The sequence below is a fragment of the Bactrocera oleae genome, chromosome 4 (genome assembly GCF_042242935.1).
Source record: "Bactrocera oleae isolate idBacOlea1 chromosome 4, idBacOlea1, whole genome shotgun sequence".
Classification (NCBI taxonomy): Eukaryota; Metazoa; Arthropoda; class Insecta; order Diptera; family Tephritidae; genus Bactrocera; species Bactrocera oleae.
The window spans coordinates 65,081,796-65,104,373 of record NC_091538.1 but is presented as its reverse complement, the minus strand read 5'-3'; the positions used below and the strand labels follow the sequence as shown (position 1 = coordinate 65,104,373).

General features: G+C 32.9%; 1 protein-coding gene across 1 annotated transcript in view; it reads right to left on the bottom strand.

Moving 5' to 3' along the window:
- stw (straw) overlaps positions 1-22,578 on the bottom strand; it is a 107,956-nt gene that overhangs the window by 17,751 nt on the left and 67,627 nt on the right. The window contains exon 3 of the mRNA XM_036369988.2: positions 4,841-5,291. Coding sequence (XP_036225881.1) covers positions 4,841-5,291 — 451 coding nt within the window. The remainder of the gene's footprint in view (positions 1-4,840; positions 5,292-22,578) is intronic.

Below are 22,578 nucleotides of genomic sequence, written 5' to 3'. Positions count from 1 at the left end.
GAGGCGTGTAGATCTGGATTTTTGTTTTAAATATTTTGAATTTTGACAGACTACTGATAATTAATAATACAATATAGTATTATATATAGAATCATATAATATTATATTATCATATCTGTTTATGCGGTTACCATATTTTTTGTTCTTACAGCATACTCCATAGAAATGTAGTTCTATCGACTCTATAGGTTATAAATTTGGTACCGCAGATCACAGAGTTTGGTTAAATAATAGTTAAAATACGAAGTAAACGATTCTAAACTTCATGGAACCCTAGATAGTCTGTTCATAACACTATCCTAATGTGATCTGTTCTCTCAGACTGTCTTGTTACTTAACAGGTTGTTAAGAATATGTTTTTTGCCGATAGCTTTCTTCAACAACAATGTTTTCTAGTTGGTATTAATGTGGTATAACTGTTATCCCAAGTACTAAGTTTTATTTTATACATTTAAGACCAGATTTATCATTCTGAGTGTCTCTTATGACAAATTTTTCTCAAAAATAAAAATACTACTTTTTTTTAATTTAAAGACTTGAATAATGTATATATATTTTTAAAAAACGCAAGGCTTGAAACTGAGAGGATACAAAAATGATTTTTGTTGCGGAAGGAAGAATATAATGGGTCTATAACTACAATAAATTCGTTTTTTTTTCACAGAAATTTTAACGCTAATTTTAACCCATTTGAACCTAAAGCATTTTGTCAGTTTTCTAGCAATTTGTGGATTTTATCACAAAAGTATTCCAGTGAGGGTCATTGTTCAGCAGCTTCAATTTGATTAGTTGTTGTCGGTAGCGTTGCTCAATAATCACGGCACTTCTATTCCACCTTTGGGGTCTTGGATATTCGCATTTGTTGTTGATTTGGTAATTTTTCTTCAATAGTCACAATCGGAAGCAAAAAAGACTTTGATTTGTAGTGCTCAAACATTTCTTCAACAATGTTTAGTCGCTCAGGATGTTCTTTGTGTTTCAAACCAAAATCACAATTTTTAAATCGCTCATTCGCTCAGCTAGAACATGTTCACCATAAGCTTCCACCAAAATACGATGACTTCGGCTGTAGTTTTCTTCATATTAAATTAATGAAGAAGAACTCCCCTCAAACACACTTGTTAAGACACAAAGATCGACATATTTGAGGGGGGAAAAAATATTGTTGTTTACGCTACTGAAAAAGATGCACAAGAAAAGTAGTTTGTAATGTTCGGAATATTGATACAATTGAATGATAACCAAGTTACCCGATCTATTGGCAAACTGCATGAACATAGTTATATATATCAAAGAACCAAGCGTGAGTATGAATGAATAGATATGATAGCGCATATCAAACAAGTGCTGCCAGCTTGTTTGAACAACCAGAATAATTCGTTCGAAGTACTATTCTGCAACGTTTGATGAATCGAAGGCAGATAATATTATAAATATACAACTATCTGCTTTCGTTAGCTCTAATTCATATCAATGAAAATTTCCCTTGGCCTTTCAACACGTATTCCCACTCTATTAACCTACAAACCTACATCTAACGTACATATACATATGTAACGATTAACTAATAACTACACTTTGTTTAATATCTACTGTGTAAATAATTCGAGTAAAAGTGTGTTTACATAACCACACATTTCCAAATATATTTAATATAATGAAGAGAAAAATAAAACTAAGCAATGCTTTAACAAAATTTTATTGCAACTGGCGTTGTTCCGTGTTTTTATGCTCAAATAATTGTAATTAAATTGTTGAAAAACTCCTAGACCTCTGATTATGGCGTTTCATGCACCGCTGCACAAACAACAAACTGGTGGTGCGTCTTATAGCAGAAAATTTAATTGAAAGTGGCGAAATTTGATTGGAAAAGCGAGTTGCTGCGGTTGTAAACTGGGTGTAGGTAAATGAAATAAAGAGATGGTAATAAAAAAATACTTAATCTAATAAAAATCCTTTTCTGAGCTGTAATTTTTTGGCAAGATATTATAAAAATAAAAAGATATTTTCTATTTAATTGCGCAATATTTGTAGTAATTTTAGTGTGACCTTGAACTATATCTTTTTTTAGTGGGTACATTTTTCTTATTTATTTCGTAGCATTGTGAGTCAAGCTAATGCAAAGGGCAAAGTCATGAATAAGGCTGATCTTTAATCTCGCATAACACAAATATCATAAGTGTTTCTTTGCGAGCTTGATTTGAGACCTCTGCTAGTCTTTCAACAATTTGAAATCGCAGCTACGTTTTAATGTCGCTAGATTACATTTTTTGAGATTTGACCGAACCCTTGTCAAATCTTTTCTTTTTCAATTTTAATTACACAAGCACAAAGTAAATGTCAAGGAACAAATTAGTCTAAGATTATTTTATTATAATCTTGAAATACTTTTGAATCATTGACTCATTACTATTTTTATACACTGAACAGGGTATATTAAGTTTGCCACGAAGCTTGTAACACGCAGAAGGACCCTTTAAAATATAATATATACACAAATAATCAGCATGATGAGCTGAGTTGATTTAGCCATGTCCGTCTGCATGTATATATACAAAATAGTCCCTCAGTTTTTAGGTTATCTTTCTTTAGTTCTATTGTAAAATTAATTAAAATAGCAACAATTAATAGCCACATTTTCCATATAATTTCAGGAAATATCTACAAAAATAACCCGAATGCCTTTCATTTTTACACTTGCACTTGAAATACTTGTGTTTTTAATGAAAAATGATTGCTTATAAGAATCAATTACTAAATGACCGATATAATAACAACAAATCATTAATTCTCACGCTAATTGTTATTGCGGTTATATCGCCAGCATCGGAGGCATCAGGCATGTAATAACTGTCAATTGTCGTCGTTGGTGTCATTTAAACTACCGTGGGAATTTTTTTGTTGAGGAAAATTTTGTAATCATATGCATACACACAGACATTTCACATTTAAATGTTCGGCACATGCCCAGTAAGAAACAATTAGTTTATATGAATTTTAAAAAAATTTAGCATTACTAATTTGGATTAGAATGAAAGTATGTGAGTAAATAGAGAACAACTATTTTACTCACTACTTTAGAAAATGTGTTCAATTACGATCATTCCATTCATGCGATATTTATTAGAATATTTTAAAAGTTACTTAACTTCTAAGCCGAAGCTATAATACCATTCAGTTTGTATGGCAGTTACAAGTATAATATATATATAGTTATCCGATATCGGCGGTTCCGTCAAATGTAGCTTCTTGGAGAGAAGAGGATATGTGCAAAATTTCAGATGGGTATCCCAGAAGCTGAGGAACAAGTTCGTGTGTATTCAGATAGGCGGACAATCACTTAGACTGACGGACTAGGCTGAATAAACTCGGCTATATAATATACTTTATAGGGTCTCGTTAAGTTCTATCTAAAATTTCTACAGAGGGCCAGTTTTATGCAACTTTCAGATATATAACCATTTATTTTTTTATGCAACTCTCATAATATATAATATATAAAATATTCGAAACTTTTTTAGTTTCTTATTTTTTTTATATTTCTACAACAACATTACGATTTTCTTGATAATTTGTAAATCTAAAAAATCTAAAAAACACTATGGATTACATATACTACAAATCTCTTTCTATAGTAAGACATAGAAATTCCAGCAGGGTTCCTTTTCAACTTGCAAATACTCTCACTTTTAACATTTCCATATTACAACAACAATTAAGTTGCTATGCATTCTTGTGCGGCGCCATATAACTGCGATTATCGCGGCATGCTAATAAATTTGCTTCTATGTTGGTGTGTCTATATGTTATTTTTGAACGCATGCGTGTGCATGCATACATATATATATGTGCATGAAAGTATGCAAATTGCAGCATCGATTTGTCTTGCTTATTTGCATTGCTTTTACTTTGTCAATTTGCTTTTGTTTTTGCTTTTCTATTACAAGGCTTTTGCAACATTCGTGCCACTATGACTGAGCGCAAGTCGCTGGTACTACTTTTTTATTCTGCTATCCCTCGCGACTATAAATGTTGTTGTTGTTGCGTTCCTTGTTAGTGCTATGCATCAGTGGCTTTTGGAACGGCGCTGCATAAGGTGGCATGTCGATTTATTTGTTGGCTTTGTGAGACTCGCGCAATTCTTATGGTGCCGGCCGCCTTCGTAGTTATTTTGGTATTAACAAAGTAAAAAAAAAATAACTTTAAATATCAGACTGTCATCGCTATCCAACAGAATGGTTTATAGCTTACTAACTTTGCTCACTACGTCAACTATGCGGTTGACAATTTCTTTGATGTGTTCGCAAATTATTGTTAGTTAATTGTGTGTGTGCAATTCGCACAGATCTTTCCCGCGGTATGTCAGGTATTCATCATTGTTGTGACAAATATTCCCGTCAACGGCAAAAATTGCCATTTCGTTTGAAAATTGTGTGATAATTTTGGAAAAATTGTTGCCATTTTTAGTTTATCTTTTTATTCTGTATTTTGGCGTACAATTATTATATACTGAATAAATACTACAATGAAGCCAAATGACTTCCTTCTTCTTGATAATTGTCGTATGGCGTAACAAATACCATAGTCGAAAGTGATAAATTACGTCGAGGATTTCAACTATTCAGATTGCCTGATATATCATCCTAAAATAATAACAAACCAGCCAATTCCGTACTCTTAAAAATCTTGACATATTGTAGAATTTCTGCGATAATGTACGTCAAACCTACGAGTACAACCAAGCCTAAACTACCTAAACCTAATATCAAAAACTTTCTTTTCAAATATCTAATTCAAATCGATTTTTCTATTTTATATGTAGACATGAGTTTTTACTTACGCGCCCAGCACGGTGTAGAATTCCATAGTGAAATGATAGTAGCAGATACGTGGTGGTTCACCCTCACGACAGGCACGTGCGCACTCATCTGGCGCCGATAATGTCGGATTGCGCCTTAATTCGGCGGTGGCACTAGTGGAGAAATCTAAATGACGGAATGGCGATTGTGGATTTGGATCGACTACTGTGTTCGCGATAGTTGGATACCGTGCTGTATTGAATTTTGGCAAATTGCCACGCGAATTCAGATAACCACTGCCAACACTAAGCGTATTAGACAGACCGCCACCGCTACCCAAACTATTGCCATTCAAAGGCAGTGGACTGGATATGCTGGCGCCCAATGAGGGATGTGTCTGTACGACGCCATGTGTCGCTGAGAAGAATGGTGACTCCAATGGCGATGTGGTCGCAATGCGTGGCGTAAACAGCGAGCCGGCAGTCGCTTGATCTGAAAGATAAATATGAGGTTTATGTAAAAAATGGATTTGTAGGTTTTACGGTATATTTGTTGATTACAACTATCTTATTTATATTTCGTTTTTGGATTTATTTTTAGGGTACAGATATATAATTTTAAAATTTTTTGGGTGTGTGCCTTCGCTAAAATCTACCTAAATGTAGGCAACGTAGTAGTCAAAATTTTTTTTTAAAATTAAAATCAACATTAAAAAACAATGCCTACATTTAGGATGCAACTAAATCAAAAACGTTTTATTATATAAGCATATACAAAAATTGAATATATTGGGTTGGCAACTAGGTAATTGTAAGGAACGTAATGAAAATTATCCATTTTTAAAACGAATGATAACTGGCGATGAAAAATGGGTTGTTTACAACAATATCGAGCGGAAAAGATCGTGGAGCAGGGCAGGTGAACCAGCTCAAACAACATCAAAAGCTAGTATTCCTCTAAAGAAGGTTTTGTTATCAGTTTGGTGTGATTATAAAGGAATTGTCTACTTTGAACTCTTACCACCCAACCGAACGATCAATTCTGTAGTCTACATTGAACAACTAACGAAATTAAAAAATGCAGTTGAAGAAAAGCGGCCCGAATTGATAAATCGAAAATGTGTTGTATTCCATCATGACAATGCCAGGCCACACACATCTTTGGTCACTCGGCAAAAATTATTGGAGCTTGGTAGGGATGTTTTGCCACATCCACCATATAGCCCTGACCTTGCACCATCGGATTACTTTTTGTTTCGATATTTACAAAACTTCTTGAATGGTAAAAATTACAATAATGATGATGATGTCCAATCGTACCATATTCAGTTTTTTGCTAATAAAAAAAAAGTATTATGAACGTGGGATTATGATGCTGCTTGAAAGATGGCAAAACGTCATTGATCAAAACAGGCAATACATTACAGAATAAAATTATTTACAATAGTTCCACTAAAAAATTGTCTTTGATTTTTAGAAAAAAATCCGCAATTACTTAGTTGCCAACCCTATACGATTTGAAAAACCGATATATAAAAATAAATAAGTAAATGCGGTTTCTATAGATCCATCATCTATTAATCCAAACTATTAAACAAAGTAAACAGTTCTAAATTCTTTTAATGGTTTTTTCGTTAACCGAAGTGCTGATCATTATATGTTAAAACACTTAATTTTTGCACAATTCGAATATTTTTTCTTTTCAATACCCACCATTGGGTAATATTTGGTAGTTCCTTTAATTAATAACAAAGTAAATCGATTTTAATGAAATCGAAAACATAGTAATACAAAGCAATAGCACGCCCATAACTCACGACTTCCTAGCACTTCAGCGCATTACCAGCTGGCGCATGCGCATTCAATCGCATTATTATTCTCAATTTGCGTGTCATTGTCGGCGTGAAAATCAGCACGAGGCAGTTTACGTAATTTCGATTCTTTTTGCAGCAGAAAATTAAGTGTCGAAAACTTTGGTGGCACAAAAGCAAAAACTAAAACATGGATTGGAGAAGTAACAAATAAACAATAGCAAATAAAATAATTGGGTTCTTCTAACAAGAGAAAAACTAAAAACTGAAAGAAAAAATACCTTGAAGTTAAACAAATAAATTTAGAGAGTCTATACAGTCTAGTGAAGTCACAACTAAGCAGCGTAAGGTCTCGCAGGGCAGCGCTGAGGTTGAGTTATTTTGGGTTGGGTAGTTTGCTTGAGTGCTTCATTTGTTTACAGCTTATTTCAAGTCGAATAAGTTTAACTATTCATTATAATTGAAAAGCGCAGATGTCGGTAATTCTTTTGATATTGTTGCGGCTTTTGAAATGAAAGTCGCTTTGAAAAAAAAAAATTAAATAGATAAAGGCGCAGCTAAGTTATGTAAATTACTTTTATTTCCTTAAAGATTTTATGATTTTATTGACATTTAATTGCAACATATTAGCAATCCCTACGCATAATCAAACCACAGGGTATGGTAGCCGCGAACTCACTTCACTTTTTTTGATATTGTATACTTTAGAGAAAAGTTTAACTATCACTTTTATGTACAGGTTGTATTAGTGTATTGCTAAGATGTGAATATGATTTTGCTTTCACGCAAAATTAACATTACAAAAGCTTAGAAAGCAATGACATGAACGTCAAGCAAAATCAAAAACAAAAATTAATAATAAAAAATAAAAGTAAAAATTCATACATATTTATTTATAAATATAACCAAAGTGAGCCAAACAACAAATGAGAAAACAAGAAATTAGCTAACTGACTCAACCATTGCCATGCACACACATTCTCACACACTTGCTTGCCGCAACGCTTGACGAACTGCATGATGTCTAGCATTAAATCCTTGACATTGACTGATGAAAATAGTTATCAGCAAATGCTTGCGGCTTAAACTGTTTAGCCAGCGACGTGTGCTTTCAAGATTTTCCACCGTTTTGTATTGCTTAGCTTTCAGTTTCATTGTTGCCGCAACATGCGTCTTAAACAAATACAATAATCTAACTGTAAAGTAGCATAACAAAACAAATATTATGCTATGTCTACAACTGAACAACCGCAACGACTAAAACTTCACTTTCCAATTTGCACACAAAGCCACATTTGTGCATATGCACATATAAAGTCAGACAGCGAGCGAGTATGTGTCTTAAGTCTTTTGAGTTGAATGTCAGTCAGCAAGCATTTTATGTGCAACACGAAAACCGGTACAACTCCAACGTAGCTGGTGTATTGTCTAGCAGAACACAGACTACGGCCACACCAACAACAACAACAAAAACAACTGCTACCGACTGACCTTTATGGCATGCCACTAAAATAGCTAGTAATATTGTGGTTTTTGTTAACCGTTGTTTGTTTGCTGATGTTGCAACAAGCGTATAATGCACGCTTTACTTCTTATTGCAGTCATCTGAAACGCTTAAGATGGGTGCGCCTCTGTTTGACGTTTGAGCGTATTGAGGGGAAAATACCGACCGATAGCTGAAAGAACAATTGCCAATCGATTGCCGGGTCGCTCAAAAATGCCTGGGTGCTAAGTAAAAAGTGCTTGAAAAGGCAAATAGTGCACTTAATTTAATGCCACTTTGGTACACGTGTGAGGGTGTGCATATAGTTATTGCTGTTGTTGTTTTTAATTTTTATGGCATAACTTTTCAAGCATCACAGCACATTATGGTTGCATTCATATATTCAACGTTTAGCTGATTCGCTAGCAAAGTGGTGATGGCTGAGGGCATTAAGACCCCTTAAGACACTCGCTTGAGTGCGCCACGAACAAGCAAGAAAATAACAACAATGCGTTTGTGGGAAAAATATGTTCGTCCATATAGTGGACAGTATATAAAGTTAGATGCGAAGTTATGTATACAAGTAATACACATACAAAGCCACAAGCAAATAACGTATTAACGAAAAACTATGTTACGGCAACGGAAAGCGCACTAAATTGCACATTTGAACGCAATTCAAGTATTAGATAATCATAATATTAATTAAGTGGCAATTTTAACAATTTATATGAGCAAATACTAAATTTAGTGCAGTCATTATTTTGTTGAAAAATTCAAGGTTGAATAAAATTTGCAAAAAGGTGTGTAAAAATTAGAAAAAAGAAAAATCATTAAATTCGGTTGTACCGAAGCTGTCATACGCTTCACATATAAACAATTTTTGCATATAAGAGCATGACTTTGATCGGCCACTTTGTACGGCAGCTACATATATGCAATAGTGGTCCGATATCAGCAATTCCGACAAATGAGCTATTTCATGGAGTGGAAAGAACTTGTGAAAAAGTTTAGATCAATGTCTCATAAACTGAGAAACTATTTCTAGTAAAGTCAAATAGACGGACATGGCTCAAGTAACGTTATTGTTTAACGTTTTTGATGTTTCCTTCTAGTTGTTACAAGATTTTGTATATGCATGTACTCATACAGGCAATGTGATCAAAAAATATTATTATTTTTTAAACAAAATATAAGCAATTCGATTTAACATTTCGTTTTTGTCAAAGGATTTTTAATTTTTTCAATCAGCTGATACTTTAATTAACAACCGGCTCCTTGATTATAGATAACACAAAAACTACCTCCCTCTTACAGTTGAAAGACAAAATACAAATAAATAAAATAACAAAAATATGGTCTTATTCAATGTTACTTTTACCACAGCTGTCAAAACTCATTAGTTTTCACTTGCAAATTCAAGTGCAAATAGATATAAATCAATTTCAGCTCTAAACCGAAGCCTTTGAATGCTTTCCCCACAATTGTGAGCCTATAAAACAACTACTAATAATTGCTTAAAAGTAACAAAAATGAAATAAATTGAAATAAAGTCATTCAAGTATTTTCTAAAAAAAAAAAAATGGAAAAATGGAAAAAATTAAAAAATAGGGAAACCCAATAAAAAATTCCAAAAAGTAATGGAAAAAACTATTTGAAAAATAATAAAATATTATAAAAACAAAAAACGGCATTAACTGCGGTTGCACCGAGGCTAGAATACCCTTCACAAACAAACAAAAGTTTCGCAACTTTTTTGAACTTGATTTTGATTGGTCGGTTTGTATGACAGCTATACTGTAGTGGTCTGATCTGAAAACTGTATTCAGAGAGTCAGAGCGCTGACTTGGACAATAATATGAGCAAAATTTAGTGAAGATATCTTGTCTAACAAAAAAAGAAAATCCTGAATATTTTGATCGTTCAGTTTGTATGGTAGCTATATATATGCTGTAGAGGCCCAATATCGGCGGTTTCAATAAATGAGCAGCTTCTTGGGGAGAATAGGACGTTTGCAAATCGATATCTTCAAAACTGGGGGACTAATTCGCATAAACAGATAGACGGACATGTCACTCTGAACATTTATATATATATACTTTGTAGGGTCTCCGACGTTTCCTTTTAGGTGTTACAAACTTCGTGGTAAACTTAATTTACCCTGTTGAATGTATAAATAATGTTTGCATATAAAATATATAAAACTCCATTGAACTTATTTGTTGCTCAACCATGACCACTGAGCGCTAGACACAGATGTAGTGATAATTCAACAAAGAAAAAAAAATAAGAAAAGTGCAACTCAGCGTTACAGCGAAAACCAAGGGAGGACGCCAAAAAGCAGCAGTGGGGTGATTTTACAAACTAGCGTAAATTTGCAACAGATTTTCTTTCGAAAATTGAATATTTCGATTCATAGGCTAACCGATTTTCACTTTCAGCTACAACTTTATTGGCGATTCCGGTATGAGTACTTTAGTTTTACTTTGCGTTTATATTATAACAGCTTTTTAAATATGAGTTTTGCATTTTTTCCTTATCCTCCATTCATTCATTCATAACTTTGTCAAATGTTGAGTGGACACATGCAAATGTATACTGCTCCGTTGCCAAGTATCTCAAGCCAAGCTGTGACCAATTTGTGTTACACTCACCACTGACAAGGTTAATGTTGTTTTTATTGTTATTGTTGTTAATATTGTGTAGCTAATGGCTATGGCATGCTTGTGCTATGCAGTCTGGAACGAAACCACTGATTATCGTTGACCACTTTCAATTTTAACAACACAACTACAAGTCGTCTGTGTATATTTACTCGTATCTCCACGAAGTGCAGGAGGTAAACCATTGAATGAGAGAATGATAATGCTAAGTTGAATACGGTTACAACGAATGCTAAGATTTATTTAAAAGCCTTGTAGGTGTGGGTTTTGGAATTTAAGGTTGTAAATATTTAAATAAAACGAAAACAGTGTAATTTTTATTTAAATATTTGCAAATGACTATACAAATGAATATATTGATTAGTTTGTGCAAACTGTTTGTTAAGTTAGAACGTAGATTTGGTGATATACGTCAATTTATAAGTTTGCTATCGACTAATCTGAGCTGTTTCCAATTCAGCAAAGTTTGGAGAATGGTCAATCGAATAAGTAACTGGTATAAATACAACAGTATAGTATAACAAATCAAATAAAATAGAGATAGAATAATCAGCGATTTTAATACCTGTATGAGGAATAATATGGTATAACCTTTTATATCGTTTTTAGTAGAATAATTTTGTTGGCGCTTCCAAGTGGAATTGTTTACATACATAGCAAAAACATTTTATTGATTCCAGTGGATTAAATTTGGCACAATAATAAGACAGACAGTATAACAACCCTTCCACAACTTCTTTAGAGCCTACTTTAACTTCCTGGAAAGTTTTTAGGCAAAATTAATTGAATTTACCTCAACAATAAGCGTAATTGAAGTATTTCTTAACCTACCTATGATATAATTAATATTTTTGTACAAATACAAAAAAAGGTTGCAAATTCAGACAAAAATTTTTTTTTTCGAAACAAATTTTTCCTAATTAATTTTTGTTGTTGCAAAATTGTAATTGTTTTGAAAAATAAAAAGTTAATATGAAGTACCATAAATACATACATATGTAAATATGTATTAGTAATTATGCGCGGCCATTCACTTTGTCAGGTTTATTGATAATTTAGTGACATACCTTAGTTAATGTAGCAAAACTTAGGTGACCAAAAGAAGTAGGTGTGCATGCACTTAAGCGCATGCCAAGCATTTTAGATCGATTTGTCAATAAATGTGGAATGCAACGAAAAAATAATACTAAGTTTTCATAGAATGCAAAATAGTTTTGAAGTTATTTTTGCAATTTCTGTGCTTTAAAAGTTGCAGCTGCGATGAAATTGATTATGATCTTAAAGTAATTTTTTTAAACCCTTGAAAGACATTGAAAGGCTTATTATAACTTGTGATATTTTGAAGTAATTGAAGAAATTATTTTAAAGTTTTTGTGAATTTTGGGCTTAGAAGGGCCTAAAACTTTTGTGGAGCTCCGAAAGACTTCCGTTATATAATGTTTTTTGATTTAACGTCACTGAGTCAAATATATTTTAATTTTTAATAGTTATAGAGCCTCACTTTAAAGCAAAAAAGCCTCGGATTCAAACGCGATATAAACGCATGCTGCAATAATCGAGACTATGTGAGTGAATTGTACGCACCAAATGCACTCGATGAAGTACAATAGTTCTAATAATAATTATGTAATCTTGTTTTTGATTTTGAAAACCATTTTTAATTATTACTTATTTATATGCAATGACTATTTCTTTTTTATATTAAATAAACATTTTTTGTAATTTTCTAGGAACACAAGAGAAATTGCTCAAACTGGGGTCAACTCACAAAATGAGAAAAGAAGAAGAAGCAGCAGTGACGAAACCTTTCAATTAAATTTCACATCGAAACCACGCAATCTTCATTAAAATTTTAATTGTATCTTATACGCGTACAAATCGCTCTACATTTTACGCTTATTTGAAAGCAATCAAATCGTCTACATTTACCATACATACCTTACCACACAGCGGCAACAAAACAAAAACAAGAGAACAAGCGAAACGTTAAAATAATAACAACATTGCTTCCGAATGACATTAAAAATACTCGTAAATTTCAATTGTACAAGCTCGTAAATTACAGTTGACACTAACAAGTAAACATACAAGCATGCAGATAGATTTTTGTTTTTCCTTAAGCAGCAGCCGTTGGCAGTAAACCGAAAAGCGCATCAGCTGCGTTGGCGAACGTGACGTGCCAGCAAATTGGTCACAAAAGGTTGAAGTTTCTTTTCAATTGAGCTGGAAATGTGGTATGATTAGCGTAAAGCAGCTGTCGGTGCCTGACTACAAAAATAAATGGTATATGTGTATGTATGTATATTTCTACAAGCTATTGTACTTTTATTTTGTAGATTTCGTGTAAGATCTTTTTATGACATTATCACAATTCCGTTTCCGTTGTTAAGATTCAATTTGATGCCGTTAAGCTGCTTTCCATATATTGTACTTACAGCATCTTTTTTGAGTTAAATATCTACAGAATTTTTTAAAAGCGGTGAAATTTTACTTTTTCTGGCCATATTTTGTACAAAGCTGCATATGAGATTAAAAACCTTCTTAATATATCTTTTGTCCTAAATATATTAAAGAGTTTCAGAAGAGCAACTTTTTTTGATTTTGCAATTTTATACTCAACGTATTTAAAATTAGACTTTAGACTAAACTTTAGGTCGCCTCCAAAAAGTTAATGTGTTTTTGGAAAAAAATTTTCGAGTCAAATGGACATTTCGAACTGTGTTGTTGCTCACATAGACGCGAGTTATATTTAGAAAAGAAAACTTGTATAATAAACGTGCAATTTTTTCGGCTTAAATTCAGGGTTCAAGTGTCATTATGGCAAGTTTTAAGTGTTTTCTGACATTTGTATGAGATGTGATAATATACAAGATTGTCAACTGTCAAAAAATTGGCCTAGTGATTTGCAATATGGAAGATTTTTCAAATTCAAATCTAGTATCTATATTTCTAGCAAACAAGAATGCCATTATTTGAGTGACTTAAGTTAATGTTATGACGTCTTTGAAATATTGACTCATTCGTTTTGTTGCTACTGCTCTGCCAACGGCTTTAATATTAGCGAAGTGAAGGAAATTTTGGCCGAAAGTGTTATCATTGGCAATATAGAAAATATATTCCACTTATTCATACCAAAAAGTATTCGTACCAAAAAACAAGAAGAAATGCAATTGGCATTAGTACGGTAAGGCTAAACATCTTATCGGACGTAAATTGTGAGAGTTGTATGGAGAAAGGTGAGGTAAAAAGACCCAGACACTTTTTTTTGATTTTCTGCAGACTGAAGTAATTGCGGCAGTCATACTATCGGTGAACCAGGAGAGATGGCTGAAACTGATATTAGATTCTTCAACAAAGTTGTGGTACGTACTGGCGTTCTAAACTGTCCAAGTGATATCCCTGTTGAAACTTGCCACAGAATCGACCTTTTAACCTAACTTAATAGATTTAAGTTATTGGCTCTGGCTTTCGTCAACCATAGCATAAAGAGCGTTTTGATAGTGGATAATAAAGTTGGGGGTGAATAAAATAGTTGTTTGTATGGAAAAATATCAGATCAAGCATTTGGCAATTTTTTAAAATTTTTCTGTATTTAATATACAAGGTGTAATTCAAAAGTTTCAGGACTTTTATTAAAAAACGAAGATTATTTTTTTTTTTTTTGAAAAATTTATTGGTTGCCTTCAAAATAGTCTCCTTCCGCCTGAATACAACGTTTTGCACGTTCAAGAAGTCAGCTGTTGTATAAATTTTATACGATATCACTGAAGAATACACATTTGAGGGATAACAATTTCAGACAGATGGCGCCACTAGAAGCCGCGTTTTTTAAAAAGTCCTGGAACTTTTGAATTGTACCTTGTATTTATGCCAGACTTATTTACATATACTGTTTTCGCAAAATGGAGAGTGAAAGCCTAGCAAACGTGATTTCATTCATTGAAAAATACAATAAAAAACAACTTTTATTACAAGTAAAAAGTGGAAAAATTAAAGAAAAAATTGGCGCTTCAATCAAGTTCGCATTCAAGCACATACACACGCATACAAACGCACATATGATCAATCAAGCCTGTATTATGCGCATTTAATATAATATATCAGGTTTGGTTGCTTGTGTGTGTACTGGTGGTCAAGCGAACAGCAGGCAAGAGGTCACAAACGAGCCATGTCAAGCAGGGCAGTTAATAGCCGATTACATCGTTAATGGCTTGACAAATTGACAAAGTAAAACAAGAAGGTAGACAGTTTTGTATGAAAGTGAAATGAGTAATCAATGGGATTACTAATAATCAAATGAAATATAATAGCTTATACCGTAGTTTTTGCAAAGCTTTAGCTACATACCTACATATGTTTTAGTAAGTAATTACGTATTTAGACGCTCATCCGCCCAACAGGCAGCCTTCAACTTGAGTTTGCCTCATTCACACGAGCAAGCTGAAAATCTCACATCGACGCCACGTTTGCGCTATCAGTTAATAGAGTTATACCCAATCATTAAGTCGGCGAGCATTGCACGAAAACCCAAATGATGAAACACTTTCTTACTTCCCCAAAAAATGCCCGCTTTTTCGACAGCCGTTTAAGTGAGCTATTTAAGCCATTTCTTATGGGTTTCTTCCAAGCGGAAAATTGCTTTGACTTGCCGCTACCGCTAGCAGTGTCAAGGTTAAAATAAATTTCTTATTTCGCCTAAATGCTTGGAGTGAAGGCATGAAAGTGAAAATTATTCCGCACTCCGCTCTTTGAGCGCTTTAATAAAGTGTGTATGTATGTAGTGGCTTGAACTTGAACGCTGCCATTAAAACGGCTTAAGTGATCAATTATGGCTTCATTTAAAATGCAATTTAGCTAGACATTTTTATGGCTTTTTTTTCACTGGTATATGGTCAATCAATCAAAAGCGAAATTTGTGTGAAAATAACTGGACTATATGGTGTGTATATATACGTATATATATTAATACAGGGTGATTAAAATTTTATGTTGATGGCATGCCTTGGCACGTGAGAAATCAAGCAATTCAGTTTTAATCTTGGACAACTGACCACTCAGATGTCCAGGTTTGCTTTCTTATATATGCTCAATACTCTCTTCTTTTTATAAAATTTGGCTAACCTGTTGCCGTTTATAATTCTGTAAATTTATTTAAAAAAATTTCTCCGGAAATATTTGGGATATTTAAACTTAAAACACTTTGGAATGTAGTCCAATTAACGAAATTTAATAAAGCTATAATTTTTTGGCGGATTGTGGTATTTAAAATAGTTAACAGACAATGCATTTGCATTGTATTTGATTTGCACTTTCGCATAACTAAAGGCATTTCCTCAAATTGAGCCTTCACCAGGTCGGCGCGTTAGAAGAATGGCAGCTCCAGCTGCGTACAATTGTACTTTAGTTTCACTTTCGCTCACCGGCGATTAACCACCGATGATTAGGAAAGCCTAACAAATGCCCCCAGCAACTTGTTAAATAGCTGTTGAAGTACACATTGGGGAGGAGAGCTGCGCTAATGAAGTTACAAAAGTGGCAACTACATAGACACTTGTACAATATATATATTTACCCGCTGGAAAGACTGTCTACTGCCCAAAGCTTCGCATTCTTTTGTTATGGCTCATTTCATTTTCATGCCTATTTGTAATGCTTCGTTGTATTTCGATTTAGTCGGTCGGCTTTTGGCTACTCGATCATCAAGCTCTGAGCGTTGCTTTTGTAAGTTGAAAAATGCGATTGTCTGCTGCCACATTGTTGGTTTCTTGGTTGCCGCTTGGCTATTTAACAGTAAAAATGCTGTGGAGTCCAGAGAGTCCATGGCTCTTGCGATTTATCTTTATATGCGTTTGGCTTTTCAAACGTTCACCCAAAGTGCTTGCGTAGTGATTCAGTGTCTATCTGTGCTTTTAGTTTATTTGTTGTTGTTTTTCGATTGCGAATCATTGTCCCAGTAAACCAATTTCGCTTATGTATATTTATCCAGCGACTGCGCCTTGGTGTAGCGTTTGGCATTCGCGCATGCGCTGTAGCTGCTGCACTGTGTACAACGCATGCGCATACTTTCAACACTTTACTGCACCCTTCCGTCACTTTGTCACTTTTTGTGCATGTGAATTATGTCATTGTAGCAGCTGTGGCATATTTTTAACCTTTTTCTTTGCATTTAACTTTTAGTTTTTATTTTGATATTCATGCGCTTGGTTTTTAAAAGCTTGTAGTTTGAGCATTGATTTAGTTTTATTTGTTTAGAAACACTTGTTGCTATTTTTATTGCTGTCACTTGCTGCTGGATAAAACTTATTTATGCTCTTAGCTTGTTGACACACAGCAGTGTGAAATTATTTGTTGCAAAAATGAAAGTATGGTTATTGCAAACATTAACATATATAAATGTTTTTTTTTTAAAAACATATTTTTTTAAATTTTTAACCATGCACCGTTACTTCGTTATGTATGCATAATAATTGCGCTTGTTCTAGCTTTGCACCGAATTACATTTTGTTGTTGTTGTTTTACACTTTATAGTCTGTGCATAGCAAATATTTTATTTGCCTGTGAAACTGTGGTTGTTGTTTGCTCTCAGCTCATTGGTCATGATTAGGTTTGCGTCTTAAGTCTTTTGTGTAATGAAATGAAACTTGAATGGTTATTGAAGTATTTACCTATTTTACATTTATCGAGCAGTATTTGTCATCGACGAATAACTAGCGGGAAATATATAAATAATAAAGTACTTTTTAATTATTTAATTTGCCTGTTAGTTTGTATTAATTTTTTCTTGGGCGGGGAAATCTATATCAGTAATTATTTAGAACTATTCCCTTTGTTTTAAAGATATCGATCTGAAATTTAGCACACTTGCTTTTCTCTACAAGAAACTACTAATTTATTGGAACCGCTGATATCGGATCCCCATACAATATAGCTGCCATACAAACTGAGCAATCAAAATCAAGTTCGTGTATGAAAAAATTTTTTATTTGACACGATATCTTCACGAAATTTGCCATGAACTATTATCCAAGATATCGCTACGATTGCTACGATAAGTGGAGCAATTAAAATTAAATTATTGTATAGAAACATTTTTATTTGTGAAGAGTATTATGGCTTTTGTGCAACTGGGGTCCAATTTTTTCTTGTTTTTTATTATTTAACTATTTTTTATTATTTAATCAGCATAAATGTCTCAGTATATGACTGTACCACATATCAAATCAATATATTTTTGTTGGCGGTGATAAAAGTCGCACACTATGCCTAGATAACACTTACATTAAATAAGTACTTTTCGGAAAGGCATTGAAAGGAATTCCGGTCATATAAAAATTTCGCAGAGCATAGTCTTTCTTTATAAAAAAATGTAGACACACAAAACATTTAAAGAGTCAAGAGACCTGGAACTAAAATAATCCACAGAAATCTATGGTATATTTTATAATTTCCATAACATAAAAAATTATTTGAAAAAGTTAAAAATTGAGTAAAACATTTCTGTTTAAATCATCTTTCATCAAAGAATTTTAAGTAATCTTTTTTTTGATATAAAATTTTTATTAAGAATTTTTTTTCAGAAAATCTTTACGCCCTTCGTCGTGTATACCTATATGTAAATCTTTTGAAGGTACACATGCTCCCATAAACCAACCAGCAACTAGTAAAAGTGTTACAAATATTATTTCCAGCGCAGGCGCAGCAAAAACTGTGGCAACGCAGAGTTTTATAAATAAATTTGGCAAACAAACACAAACTGGTCGCGCCTACGCCCAATTGAAAGCAATACAAATTTCCTTCAAAGTGGTGTAGTAATTCGGTTTTGCACATATTGCAAGCAATATAACGGAAAAGCATAGGAAATAACCATACCCACACTGCACCTCTTAACAACGCTTACAACAGCACAAACATACAAGTATATAATTATCGTACATGGCACATTATTTATGTGACTGTGTCGGCTCCGTTATTGCATTGTCGTAAAAATATACTTATGTACATATATACAGATATACTCTCAACAATATAAATCTGCACATGCTTGTGCGCATACGAGTGTTGCTAATAAGGTGTTTTCATGTACATTCAATATTTTTGCATAAGTTTTTGCAAATTATTATAATCATTTGGACCACATATGTAAAACATATGCGTTCCCAGTAGAAAAACTATTATAACTGAGTGATATCGTAATTTTTATTATTGCGTTCCTAAATTATTTATAACTGAAAGAAATTATAGTTTTTGGCATCTCATAGGTCCATATACACGCAAGTCGTAGCGATAAAATTTGTTTTCCTAGATTTTTTATATATTCATAGCACAGCCTTTAAATGTAATAAGTTCATGTACTTAATTAAAAAATGTTTCCCTATAAACTATGTATCATTCCAACAAGGTGCATTTGCTTCTAATTGTTCTTATTGACATCGTAATGTTGCGGTTTAATTGCCACAAAATTAGTTTAAGGTTGCACCCAAGCACTAATGTGGATAACCGCAGACAGAAAACCAAGCAACTTAAGCCTACGTAAACAAACATGTATATGTGTGTGTTTTTTTTGTGTTTTTTGAATAGAAACAATAGGTAATCAGCGCAGTGCAAACAAGAATATAATCATTTGTCCGCTGTTAAAGGGCGCCACACTCAAATTAGTACGCCTCTACGATAAATGCACTCGTGTGTGATTTCCGCTGCCGCATACGTCATGTCGCACCGCAAACACAATGAGTTTGATTGTTATTAACGGCATGGATGGACGCAACAGCTGCAAAAGCGTGGAGTTGGCTCAGAAATTGACGAGGAGTGCATGCGCGGCGCTACACTATGTGGCATGCCACATACTTATATACATATATGTTGCAATGTGAAATACAACATCGTTGCAGCTGACATATGTATGCAAAGACACGATGGCGAGCACTTAGCGGTGCATGTTAGGGAAGTAGGTTGCAGTAGCAAAAGTTGCATGCAAAGTGCAGCAAATAGGTGTGCCTGTATGTGTGCGTATTTGCATGTGAACTCAAACTTATTGCACAATTTATGGTAACAATATAAATCCATGACATTATTACACTAATATATAGGTATATATATTTGTATATGGAAGAAATGTACGCTTGTTGTTGTGTCAGTGTGTGTTGCATCGCATGCAATCAAGCCAAAAGATCTCAAACTGTTGATAAACAAATTACTTTAAGCTTCTGTGAATTTTATAGCTCACATCGCAGCGTCATTTTTTGTTCGCCTACTTAAAGTGTTTTTGTTTTGATTACACAAACATATTTCGCTAAATTATTTTTTCATGTACAGTTAAAGTGTTTTTGTAACAATACAGGGTGGTTAACTAGATTGAGGCCAATTTTATGCGCAGATTATTGCTAATAATGTGAAGCGATTAAAACAGGACATATTTTTACACAAAATAATATGATTATGTTTATTACAATATGTGTTGGCTAGGCAAAATTACGCAACTAAAAATATTATATTACCATGTAGGTATGTATGATATTGGAAAATACATACGTATAGGTATACGAAAATAAAATTATAAACGCATTAGTGTTTTTAAACAGAGTTGTCAAATACAAAAAAACATTATTAACACATTTGAACCAATGGTATGCAATTGATACAAAGGGTTAAGTACTTGGGATTGAAATTATAGAGATATTAAAAAATTTTAAACAGAGTTGCCATAAAAACCCAAAACCAAATATTATTACTTTTTATTAAAAATGTATATGCTACGTAAAGGCGACAACTTTTCTCAGTAAAATATGAAAAGTTCAAATATTTTAACCAGGGTTGCCACAAAAATTCTCAAAATAATTAATTTGATTAAAAGTGAATACGAAACCAAATGATTCCAAGTATTATTTTTTAATCAAATAAAAAAAAATATTTCAAAAAGTTATAAACCATATTTAATTAAAATTTTAAACAAATGTATTCGTATTAACACAAAAATGTGGATTAAAAAGTTCCAACATGTTTTAAGCCAATCTGTGTATACAAAATGCATTGAAGAGAACTTCAAAACTAAACAATTAAAGAGTAAATTTTAATAATATTTTAAAATTAATTTATTTAAATTTTTATTTGGGCTAATAGTAGGCACCCTGTATTTATGAATTCAGTCACTTTTCAAGAAATGCATACCTGCGGCAGTTTGTGATTATTTTTATTCACTTAGCTAAGTTTATCTCGAATTTTTTATTGGCTGCGAGATATTTAGGAAGCAACGGACCATTTATTCCAAAAATTATAGGTCTTCAGTAAAATCATGTTGATTGTTGATATAGAGAGGGTGCAAAGTAATATTTGTTAGTAAGACACCATTAATGGCTCATTCGAAATCTTCTTACATAGTCCAATATTTGGAATTGCAATTTTTAATTTGGTGTTTAAGTCATTCCTTGGCGTATTTTTGTACTTTTTCACGGTCACACGTGATTCGCCGCAGCATATCGAGTTGTCGGTTGTCGGCAAACAGTTTTAACCCACATTCGATCAAAGCTGTCAATTCGCTAAAATAACGTAAATATTTTACACATATGGTTATACAATTGATTGCCCGCATTGCGTTGCAGTCAGCGATTACTTGCTCACCGCTAATGGTAACTGGAGTGACAGCTGTCAGACCAAAATAAAGAAACCTAAAGTTGATGGCAAAGCAGGGTATTCAAGAGCTGTTTTTTTATAACTATTTCTGTGCGTGTACATATTTATAAAAATTAAGGATTATTTAAGTTAATTGCGGAGAGTGAAGATTAAATCTCAGTGAGAACCAATTCTAGAAGAGAACTCGATAAAAGTATATATCTAATTACAATGTCGTTCTTTTTTTAAAAACAGAAGGTTTTTAGTATTTTTCGTAAAAGTGTTGTAATTCTATCATTTCAACACAGTTTTAGATTATTTTGAATACTGTACCAATTGGTAGAAATGTAGAATTATGACAATGACATATTTGAACTAAAAAAAAAAATAAATACATGTATTATCTAAATTTTGTCCAATGATTCATTAATCAATATGACAAACATATATTATATACAAAGTAATTATCTCTAATCTAATCTAAGGGGAGAAAGAAGGTGTTTTGTTTAAGTTAACCAGAACTTAACTCTTATATCGATCTTATATTGATCCGTCCTACGTATCAAATACTTTTTTCTCAGGTGGATTTAATTTTATAATAAAGGGTTACGGTTGGTTACGGCCAAGAAACAGATTCCATCGATGCCCAATTATTCCCAATTACTGAGATTTTCTCCAAATCGGTTAGCCGTACTTTTAAATATTTCTTTTGCATACACTTTTACAACAATTACCAAAACTTTCTTAAAAACTGTTGAGATTATTCAAATTGATCTGCTTATTACTTACAGATATTTAAAATGTGTTCGATTTGGTCTGTGATCTCATGAAGGATGAGATATTGGTTTGCATATTATTAACTTACCTGAAAGTAAATAGAGTGAAAAATGTTATTAATAATTGTTTGAATGATAAAATATATAGTTTAAAATAAAATTCGAATAATAAAGATAAGAAATATTTTCAATAAATGGTGAATTTGAAAAATTAGCTTTGTAATTTCAAAGTTGTGAAATTTATAAAATTTAACACGCATATCGCTAACCTCTACACGTATTAACATTATTAAACATACAACAGCAAATGTGGTAAGAAATAAATTTGCAGTGCGAGTTAATTAAATCTAAATAATTGCTTTAAGCTTGTTTCATGCGAACTCTTAAGCTCAATAATATTTAGCACAGTCAGTCAAAAGTATTTAGCGTTGAAAGCTCCCAC